This window comes from Protopterus annectens, chromosome 10.part0, assembly GCF_019279795.1.
Source record: "Protopterus annectens isolate FY-2018-M chromosome 10.part0, PAN1.0, whole genome shotgun sequence".
In the NCBI taxonomy this organism is placed as follows: Eukaryota; Metazoa; Chordata; order Ceratodontiformes; family Protopteridae; genus Protopterus; species Protopterus annectens.
The window spans coordinates 1,721,829,643-1,721,841,775 of NC_056744.1; the positions used below are offsets into that span (position 1 = coordinate 1,721,829,643).

The window sequence follows — 12,133 nt, forward strand, 5'->3', positions numbered from 1 at the left end:
AAAAGAGGAATGTGAAGAGGGTAGATGGTAAGGGGGAGGGAGAGAGAGACAGTCTAGATTATTCTGGGGTAGTACAGGAGCAAAGACAGTTGTTGGTTAGATGATCTTTGAGAAGACGTTTGAATTTAGAAGAGTCAGTAGTGCTGAGTATATGCTGGGGAATTGAATTCCAGGTCTTTGCTATTTGGTTAGTGAACAGGGAGTCTCCGAAACTATTGCTGGCTGTAGTGACTTATTAAAAGCTTGTTGGATGATCATAGGGTTCGACTGGCTGAGTAAGGTTGCACTATTTTTTTTAAGGGCAGGGGAATTGTCAGGTTGGTGTATAATGTGTGGGTAATAGTAAGTTGGTTGAGTGATAACAGCTTTGGTAAATTGGTCGATTTTAGTTGTTGGACAGCTAAACAGTGGTGTGTTCTGTTAGGGAGGTTAGCTCTAGGGCCGCTAGCCTAGTAACCTCCTACGAACCTTTAGTTAGCATGGTGAGGGGACAGGTACATAACAGTATAACAGGGAGGTGTAGTCTCTGTCATTACAGTCTATAAGGAAATGAATTGTTACGCTTATCAATCCAAAATATTTCAGACATTACAGGGGCAAAGGTCACAGACCCCAAAATTAAATTATCCATTTATGTACATAATACTCATCTATCTTTCTCAGCTGCTGAAAAGCCAAGTCAAATCCCATTCATGGATGTACACATCATCTTGAATTACTGAATATATCCTAAGTTAGGCAATAAACACATTCTACCCCGATGTCTTCTCATTTCGACATTACTATATGTGTCAAGCATAAAATACTCCTAGGTCCCCCACCTAGTGAAATGAAATAACCTAAACTGGGAAGGGCAAACTAAGTTCTTATGTGTAAGCAATCTGGTCTGTTGGGTCAAACTGCAAGAAAGACATTGTTTTACAATTGCCTGGACTATCCAAAGTTTAACTTTGTATGAGATTATTGTCAGGAAGAAAATTTAAAAAAGGAGAGGGAAAAAAAGAAACTAGTCTTGTCCATGATGTCCTGATGTTATTCATCATATCAAACTCCCTGTTTGTAGTCAGTACTACAGTGACAGACATGCTTACATTAAAAAAAAAACATGCATTACATATATGCAATCAGCCTAGACTAGTCCCACTAATACCTTTTTAAACTCTTTTTCCTTCAGTATTTCATATACATTTTCTCCCATTTTTCTGCAGAAACAAAGTCATACAAGCACGTCAATAACAGCCTGGTCACTTCATGCTGAGCTTACCAGCAAGACTATCCTTCTGGCCTGCTGCAGCTTTCCTCCTTTTATCACCCTTTAGTAGTTCAGGATAATCCTTAAGTAGCAGTAACAGTTTCTCTACTGGAATTTTGTAACCTGCATGCAAAACAAAGGTTGTTATCCAGGAGTTCCTCAAAGATGAATAAATACAGTGTACAGGACAAAGTTTTGCTCTTTGATAAACATACAAATCATTCTCTATCAGTAAAGTACTGTTGTGCAGACTTACCATAAATGTAGATGTTCGAGTGTATTCACTGTTGCAGTCATCACACTTGGGTTATCATGCCAGGGGTAACCCTCAGTCGGCTCGAATACCAGAGGCTTAGTATTTCTGCAGCGGTTGCTGTCCCCTCAGGACTGAAGTCAGGTCGTCAGTGGTATAAAAACAGGCTGCCGACGCCATTACATCTTTTTTTCTTGCCCCAAATGTCAGCAGCCCCCAAATAAAGAGCTAAGTTATGGTGGAAAAACCCCAACAGTAAAAAGTAAATACCAATAGCCATGTAAGGAGTGAGGAAGACATACAGAGAGAGAGAGAGAGAGAGATACAAGGGGGCTGGAGGGTGGGAACCATGGCTGCAACAGTGAATACACTCGAACATCTACATTTATGGTAAGTGTACATAACTGCACTATGTTCTTTGTGTTTCACTGTTGCAGTCATCACACTTGGGTTGATTCCCAAAGCTGAAGAATGGGTGGAGGCAGTCAAAAAGAGTTGGGGCTGGCTAGTATGCCCTGCAGGACTGCGGTTGCAAAGCCCGCCCTGGATTTAGAAAAGATAGGCAGGTGGTAATGCTTGGTGAAGGTATGAACAGAACTCCAAGTTGCAGCTTCCAGAATGTCCCTGTTAGGGACTTCTTTGTGAAAGGCTGTAGAGGCTGAAGTTGTCCTAGTGGAATGTGTTCTTACCTCCTGAGGGGTTGGTTTCCCATGGTGTTTGTAACAGAAATGGATACAGTGTGCTATCCATTTGGAGATGGTTTGTTTTGATATGGCCTTGCCCTCTGCCCTTGGTGCAAAGCTGACTAGTAAATGGTCAGATTTCCTAAAGGCCTTAGTCCTATCAAGGTAGAATCTGAGCTGTCTGTGCACATCTAAAGAGTGCAGGATCCCTTCTCCCTTATTCTGAGGATTAGGTAAAAAGGTAGGCAAATGGACAGATTGGTTGAGAGCCACACTGGATACCAGTTTAGGCATGAAAGTTGGGTTAGTCCTGAGGGAGACCCTGTCAGCATGAAAAATGATGAAGGGTTCCACAGCCATAAGTGCTTGTAGCTCAGACACTCTTCTAGCTGAAGTGATGGCCAGAAGCAAGGCTGTTTTCCAATATAGGAATTTTAACTCTGCTGATGCTGCAGGTTCAAAGGGGGGTAGCGTGAGCTTCTCCAACACAAAGTTAAGGTCCCAAGCAGGGGTAGGGGCTTTTCTTGGAGGCCTTAAGTTGTTAGCTCCTCTCAGGAACTGCTTGATGAGAGGGTGAGAGAAGAGAGGTGGCTCAGTACTGTAATGAGCAGAGATGGCAGAGACATGGATCTTAATGGAAGAGAAGGATAGGCCTCTCTGGAGTAGGTCTGCTAGGTAATCCAGGATGAGAGGTAAGGAGGGCTGTGCTGTATTTGCCCCTTTAGAGTGAATCCAGGAACAATACCTTTTCCACTAGTCAGCATATGATATTCTAGTACTGGGTCGTCTGGCTTCATGTACGACATCCAGTACCTGCTTGCTTAGGCTGGCCACTGGAGGAGAAGTCAAGGAATAAGACAGGTTGCAAGGTTCAGGGTCTGCAATTGTAGATGCAAGAACTGTCTCTCCTGCTGAGTTAGGAGAGTTGGGATCTGGGGGAGGTGCCATGGAGGCAACGGCGACAGACTGCGCAGTAGTGGGTACCAATATTGGCGTGGTCAGTCTGGGGCAATCAGGATTGTTCTTGGTCTTTCCTCCCTTATCTTGAGTAATACTCTTGTAGAAGAGGTAGGGGGGGAAATGCATAGATTGAGAGGTTTGCCCACTGGAAGGATAGGGCGTCAACTTTCCAGACCTTGCTGTGAGGTTTCCTGGTGCAGACTTTGCTGAGCAGGTGGTTGCAGGGGGAGGCAAATATGTCCACGTTCGGGGTACCCCATTTCTGGGTCACAAGGCTGAAGGTGCTGTGGTTTAATTGCCACTCGTGTGGGTCTAGGAGATTTCTGCTTAAGTTGTCTGCCATAAAGTTTTGGTTGCCTGGCAGGAATTGAGCTTCCAGGTGAATATGCATGGCTGAGGCTGTGTTCCAAAGGGTCATGGCTAGCATGCAGAATGCATTCCCCCCTGCTTGTTGATGTACCACATCACTGTGGCATTGTCAGTTTTGATTAGTAGGGGCCCTGGAGAGAGTAGGGATCTGAAAGCTGTGAGAGTGTGCTGAACAGCTAGCATTTCTTTTTGATTGATGTGCAGATGAATTTGATTTGGGCTCCAGTGGCCCTGAATGCACTTGCTGTCCAGATGTGCACCCCAGGCATAATCTGATGTGTCTGTCATTAGGGTCTAGGTGGCATAGGGTTGAGTAAAGGGATGCCCTTTGTTGTTGCATGCTGTTGACCACCAAAGGAACTCTTTCCTTAGACAAGGTATCATAGGTATGACAGTTTCCAGGTCCTGAGAATGTCGGTACCAAAGACATTTTAAGTACCACTGAAGTTTCCTCATATGCAGTTTGGCATATGGAATTAGTAGAATGCAGGAGGCAATGAACTCTAGAGCTTGCAGGATTTTCCTTGCGGATAACTGGGTTCTAGGCTTGCTTTTCTGGAGTAAAGAATGTCATCTGGGATGCTGTGTCCAAGCTTGCTCCCAGGAATACAATTTTTTGACTGGGGGCTAGTTTGGATTTCTTTTCGTTGATAGTGTACCCCAGGGAGGTTAGAAGGTCCTTTACAAATGTCAGGTGCTGCAACAGCTTTTCCTGACTGTCTGCCTGAATCAGGCAATCGTCCAAGTAGGGGTAAATTTGAATATTTCTCTGTCTGCAATAGGCAATGGCTGGAGCCAGGCCTTTTGTGAAAATTCTGGGAGCAGTAGATAAGCCAAAGGGAAGTGCAGAGAACTGATAATGCATAGATCCTGCCCTGAAATGTAGATACTTCCTGCAGGAGTCCCTGATTGGGATGTGCAGATAGACCTCCTTTAAGTCTAGGGTGGCTAACCAGGCATCTTTGGACAGCATAGGGAGAAGCTGCTGTAGGGTGCGCATTTTGAATTTTGGTTCCACCAGGAAGGTGTTTAGAATGGACAGCTCTAAAATTGGGTGCCAGGTGCCCACTTTTCTGCGTACCTCTCATAACCTATATGACAGAAACAATTTGTTGCCAGAGATAACAATGTAGGCTCAGACTTTCTGTAAGGATTAAAGGACTGCCAGGGAGGGAAGGGGGTTGGAAATTCTTGATACAGTCAATCAGATGTATTAGATGGTCCTTTACACTGGGGGGGGGGGGGCTGCTTTCTTTTTTAAACCTTCCTGACACTATTTTTAAATACTTGCTTCCCAGCTTGCTGGGACTGTTTACTTTGCTTTTACCGAAAGTTGTGAAAGGAGCACTGAATTACTTGGCAAACTTAAAGGAGGGCTGAAAAATCAGGGATCACTTGAATCAGCTTTCATCTATTATCGCACTTTTTAATGTCCTTTACAGCACGGTTTCCAAAAAATAGTTCTCTGTCCAAGGGGGGATTCAAAATCTCATTTTTGACATCTTAATGGCACTTCTGAGAATGCAGCCAGGCAAACCCCCTCATTACAGTTCCAGTTGCAACAGCCCAGGAAGTGGCATGACCAGAATCAAAAGCCAAATTTCAAACAGTGGGGAGTCACCTGCGACAGAAGACACCATGCTGCACAAAGCAGAATTCCCCTTACAAGAAGGAACAGATGCTAAAACATTCCTCATAGTCTCACAAGAGGCAATCAAGCATAAACTTCAACAAAGGAGCTTGACAACTGAGAATTAAAAAAAAAAAAAAACAAATATTGCAGAAGAATATACTCTTCCCCAACTTTATCAAAAGCCTTCCCATCCTTGTTAGAAGGACAGGGATTGGTATTAACCATATGTTTAGCAGCAGCTGGATTCACTGAAGCAGTAGTTGTTGGTTCAGACCTGGGATGAGTGTATAAAATTTAAAAAAACTGAGGCACTTTACAAAATCTACAAAAACCAAAGCTGTACACTGCTAAAACACTTATAAAATAAAAACACTGGACCAGAGCAAAAAATACTTTACAAAATCTATCTGCTTGCTTAGGACAGCAAGAGTGCTGTCAGAGAAATTACAGATTGTGTCAAAAATATCCTCCAAAGCAGCTAGATCAGGAGGAATACGAGTAGGTTCTAGAAATGCCAGTTCTGGCAAATCATAATACTTCCTGGGGTCTGAGAAACATCGCTGATTTCCAAGTGAAAAAACTGACTCATTCTATAAGTAGTTGTAGACACAGAGACTCCTTCCAAAAGTACTGATCAAAACCCCACTCTCCTCAGACTCTGATTTGTAATCTGTGCTTTCAGAATCATCTGAGGTTCTACTACTAGTGTATTTCGGCTTTTCCCGGTTAGGGGTCGCCACAGTGGAACTCTGGTCTGCTAATGATTGGCAGTGAATTTTTACGGTGTCGAGTTGCTAGCCTGGCGCCCAACCTTCAAGGAAGACACACACACACACACACACACACACACACACACACACACACACACACACACACACACACACACACACACACACCTATCTGCATGTCTTGAAATTCATTCGACTGCAGGAGGACATGCAGACTCCGCACAGAAGGTGCTCCAGCCGAGAATCGAACCGGAGAACCTCTTGCTATTCCTTGAAAGTCTGCAAGGAGTGTTTTCTCCAGTGACAGGAGGACGCAAAAGTACGTGGAGCCCAAGTTTGACTTTTAGTCAGCTCAGTTCGAGCTGAATACTGGTTTGGGCATTTGGAAGGTGCCTTGATGCTTTGGAAGCTAGACAGCTGTTGTACAGGATGCAACCCATATAGCTTATGCTACTGCAGCAGTGATCCTTAAGAAGAACCTCTGAAGTTCCCTAAGCTCATACTGTCAAATACACACATGCATAATAAAATAAAAAAATAAATAGTTACACTCCAAAAACACCCTAGTTCACATAAAGCAACCTACAAATCCACATCAACTCTTAGTTTATTAAAAAAGACCACGTAAAATAAGACAAGATAAAGTAAAGCACAGAATAAATTTGCCATTCGCTAGAATGTAAAAACGTAATACTGCAAGCACAGAGAGAGACATTGAGACACCAGAAAAAACACACTAACCAACCTAAAGCAATAGCCAAACCAACACTTGATGTAATGAAAAAAAATTAAAATACTACATAAAATAAAACATATGGAACTTTCCATTTTATGTAATATAATAAAACAATAATAATAATAATTTAACACACTGTCAACACAAAATTCACTCACAGATTTCTCCTAAAAACATCTAAAACAAATGTATTCTTAATCAATTAGAATGAAAAATAAATAAATAAATGAGAAAAAGAAAAGCTAAATTAAACATTAATAACAACATGCCAATCAGAAAAAGCACTGTGTGTAAAAATGGACCAAATTGTATCTAAAGCACCTACACATGAAATTTACAACTAACAAAGTCTAACAAATTTCATTTTGAAAAAGAGCATTAAAGTACACCTCAATAACTAAAGGAAAAACAAATAAAAATAATTATCAGTGATGTAAACCTAGCAAACCACCTAAAGTCCTCAGTAAAAGTGGAAGTAATTAACATAGTCCACTTCATGCAATTATTTATTTATTTATTTTATTCAAGTTTCCAAACATGGAATATGTGGGGAGATGGCTTGGATGAAACATGGTTTAGGAAGCTCAGTTCATAACTACAGGCTGTACATATGCTAACACTTAGGAATGAGTGCTGTGTTTACACACCTTAATACAACTTCTGCTGCTAATGTGTTTCAAATATAATCTTTAATTTAAATAAATAGGAATTATAACTTAGCTGACATTTACTACATGTGTTCAGTCATATACACAATTTCAGCACAACTCTCACTCTAAATATATTTGCATACTTATATGTAAGAATTGTATCTCACTAAATATCCACAGAAACTATATTTTGGTCCATTCAATGATGCCCTAGGTTACATTTCAAGTTCCATGTTAAAATTAGACTAAACATTTTTTTTGTTCCTGTACAGACTTCAATCATTCATGTTACAGGCTTTGATGCACTTTAGAGAATCACCAGTACTGCTGTTCCGTTTGGTTATCCCAAACTGTCATTTTTTTGCACCACTGAAACTTAACATACAGACAACAGCTAAATGAGCCCCAAAACATATCATTCCCACTACTATTAATAGTGTATGAAAGCAAATCAAGATGTTTTTGTACAACCAGGTTTTAAGATATTTAGATTTGATTAAACATACCATTATGTACAATGTTTATTTTCTTTACACAAACGTATAGTGTCAGTAGAGGAACAGGTAACACACTTGCCTTTGCTGCAGAAGGCTGTGGGTTCAGAGAGATGGATAGGTGATACTGTACTGTAGCATAAGGGGGATGCTGCACTCCTGAGTGTGTCTTCCTTCAGATGAAACATTAAACATTAATCCCACAAAACATATTCACTACCCCTACCAAGTTCATGTTTAAACAACTACTTAGACAACACCTCCTTAATAACGGGCTTTGCACCTGTATTACACCTGGGTAATCTCCTTTTTTTCTCACTTAACTTCCCACTGTACTATCAGGTTGCCATATACTAAAAGATTTTACCTAGTGTTATGTTATATGTGCATATAACTGATAATGTTTAGCTTACATTGCTATTTTGATTATCTAATATTGCTATGTTTCATTTCTATTATGAGTTTATATCTACCTTGTAAATGTTTTATATCTAGCTTGTATAATATATTTACTACGTATGTAACTATCTTTGGAGCTTTTCTCTCCGAGCCTTCGCTGAAAATGGGCTACTAGCTGAATCGGACTATCCCGGTAAACAAATGTAAAATAAATAAATAAATAAATAAATAAATAAACCAAGGCACCATCTGCTTGAGTTGGTGGTAACTCATGTGGACATAAAAGTTCCAATAACACCCATAAAAAAAAGTAGGGATTCTTTATTTTAAAATTCACAATATACATTGTATATATATATATATATATATATATATATATATATATATATATATATATATATATATATTATATATTATTTATTTATCTTTTCACATTTTCAAACCCTCCTACTGTTTTTTCCATAACCAAAATCTTATTTTTTCAAAATCTCTGACAATGATCATTCTCCATTAAATCTTACTTCATTTAACCTCTCATTTTATATAATCCATATCACACAATACAACTTTTCATCCCATTTGTCCACTTCTTTTTGTTTTACATTTTTATATTATCTATATTCTATCATATCTAAATTTACATTTTTTAGTCCCTTTATACATTCTTTTTTCATGTATTTGTTTCCATAATTGTTTCACTCTATCACATTTTATAAACACATGTTCTGTGGTTTCTATTATTCCACAATATAGGCAAACTCTATTTTCTTGTATGGCATATTCGGCTTTACTGGAAGCTTGTTTATAGACAGTCTCCCTAAGAAATCTGTACATTCAATGTATTTTGCAAACCTGTTCATTCTTTTCTTTGCTGCTTTTATCATTCTGTTTTCCAAGTTTTTGCATGGGAAAATATAATAAAATTTCTCCATTATATTTTAATACAATTCCTATTTTTTCCTATATTGCTTATATCACTTTTCCATTGATATAACCTCATTTCTGTATCCATCATACCTTTACTTCTTTTAAATTGTTCAGGTTTTTCCCAAATATCTCTGTTTTCCTTTTATTAACTCTTCTACCAGTCTTGTTTTTCTTTCATTCAAGCAAGTATTTTATACAAATTCAATGACTTTATATGTACAATTGCATTTACTAAACCCAATCCTCCTACTTTTTTTTTTAGAAACGTAAAGAATTACTCTTTTGATCTGGTTTAATCTTGAATCCCATATAAAGGCAATTCATTTGGATAATAATTATTTTCCCAATTCTATTGGTATTGAAAAAAAAACACTTGCCAAATGAGCTATTTTTTCCTAATATTACTGAATTCAGCAAATATGCTTTTTTCCTACACTTACATTTAAAGGTGCACCAGGATAAGCTAATATCTCTTATTTTCTTTAACATATTTCTCCATTGCATTACCCCTCTATTGCCCATTACCAAACTTTAATCCAAGAATTTCTCTCTCTTCTTTATTAAACTGAATACCTTATATTCTACCTGAAAAACCTAATCCTTTACTTTTTCCTCATTAATACTTAAACGTAACACTTCAAAAATTTTTTTAGTGTCTTAATAGCTGTTTTCATCCCTTCTTCATTCTTAACTACTAATACTAAATCATCTGCAAATGTGAACATTGGTGGAAGCCATCTTCCTTGTACAATATCTAGTCTCCTTTAATGTTACACTTACTTCATTTACAATTGCATTAATTATTACTGCAAACAACATACTACTTACTGGACATCCTTGTTTAATGCCACTTTTTCTATTTTCTCACTTAACCAACCATTAACAACCAATTTCTCTTTATTCTTCCTACACTGATCTTAAAACTTTCATTATTTTTTTACTTAACTCATATTCTTCTAAAATACCCCACAACATAAAATGTTATATTTTATCAAATGCTTTAATATCTCCTATTAAGACTTTCACTTTTGTTATATTTTGAGAATGTTTTCTCTGTTTTTACGGTGCAGCATTTGGTGGTTTCTTTTTGTGTTTTATTTACTACGATCATCAGTTGGGACAATTTTCATACCTATATCAACTAAGACTTTCACTTCCACTTTTGCTATAATTACCTCTACTAATTCTCTTATTATCATTAAAAATTATTGTTCCCTTTCCCTTTTGTTGCAAAAATAGCTTTGTTCGATAACTTACTTTCTATTCTATTTTGTAATATTTTCATAACTTTTTTATAATCAACATTGTTTAATACAACAGACCTCCGATTCTTTATATCTGCTTTATCTTCCTTCTTCCATATAAACTTCATTACACTCATACATAATTTTTCAAGTTGTATACCTTTTTCTAACCACTCATTAAAAACCTCCACTAGACATTCTTCTTGCCATTCATTCAAATATTTGTACATCAAATATTCAACTCCATCTATTCCTGCCACAGTCTCTAAGTCTGCTGTTTTCAAAACTTCATTTACTTCTAACATAGTGATTTTCTTTTCCATATCCTTATTATCTTCTTTCCCTAACTTTTTTAAAATTCAATTTATAGTTTCCATTATTTTAATTTCTAATAAATGTTTTCATAAAGTAATTTATTAACTTGCATTATTTGTTTCTGAGTTTTTACTATCCTACCTTCCTCATCTCAGACTTCTTACTACTCTATTATTTTCCTTGACCATTTTACTTACATAAGGAGCTACTACTTCTTTTCTGCCTTTTGAAAATATCTTTTAAACAACATTTTACAATTTTCTTGGTTCATTTCATATATTCTCTTTTGCTTTTCTATGCATACTTCTTTATTATTTACTATATCCCTAAAAACATGATTGCTAATGTTTTTATACCGATAGCTATCTATTCTTTTTTTTTGACATTCCAAAACTACTTTTTTGCATTTTTCTTTTAAAGTTATCCACCAGCTTGTCCAATCTTTGTAAAAACTCCTCATATCTATATGATCTACCCACAATTGTAAAACTGTTCTTCTCATATCTTCCTTTAATTCTGCCTCATGGAATCTTTCACTGCCTCTACCTACCTTAATTTATCCTTTCTTATCTTGAATTTCTACCCAAATTGCTACATAATAAATACAATTACCACCTTTTATTACTTCTGACACAACTTTGACATCTGGTCCTTCTTTTTGTCTATGTCTTAGGTCACAATTAAAATCTCCTATAAATTAAATATAATTTCTCTTTGCTTTTGTATAACATGTACATATAATGTCACAATCATGTATACTTGATTCTTCCATTATATATCCACTATTGACACTCTTCCTAGAATTACTAATGTGAAATCTAAAATTTGTATATTTTCTTTGCTTAGAATTGCTATACCTGAACATCTTTCTTCTCCATTCCATGTCACTTTCCTTCCCATAATTTAACTTGGATTTTTGCCTCTTCTGTCAAAATTCCAATATTTATTAATATTATGATATCCATATCCAGTAACGTACACCACTCTAGTATCCCAATCTTCTCTTAACATTCTTGATACTGTTTACATTTATGGAAAAGATTCCCACTCCTTAACACATATTATATCATTTTTTCTTTCTTGAATTCTCCTATCCCTATTTTTTAAGTTTACGTTTTCTATCGTTCACCCTTTTTCCAAAAGAATTTCCTCTTCTTCTCTTATGTCTTCCTCTCTTTCTACCATAATATATTTCTCATCTTTCTTTTGTATTTTTTCTAAACTATCTTCTCTTATACTCTCCTTTGGTGTAACTTCATTCTTTTCCTGCATATTATTTTCTTTCTCATCACAATCCATTCATCAATGTCCTACTTTCTCACGTGTAATACATTTCAGATTACATTTTTTGCTTCATGGCTAACTTTACTACAAATAAAACATTTTCTTTTCTCACAATTATTAATGAAATGGCCATTTTTACCACAAAAAAACATGTCTTTGGTTACCCCCAGTATTTCACCAAACCCTTGTTTACATCCACATTAATC

General features: G+C 37.0%; 1 protein-coding gene across 1 annotated transcript in view; it reads right to left on the reverse strand.

The window, feature by feature from the left end:
- The window catches only part of LOC122814471 (zinc finger protein 665-like), a 218,238-nt gene that overhangs the window by 4,909 nt on the left and 201,196 nt on the right, over positions 1-12,133 (reverse strand). Inside the window, exon 7 of the mRNA XM_044087051.1 lies at positions 1,265-1,375. Within this exon, the coding sequence (XP_043942986.1) occupies positions 1,265-1,375 (111 nt within the window). The remainder of the gene's footprint in view (positions 1-1,264; positions 1,376-12,133) is intronic.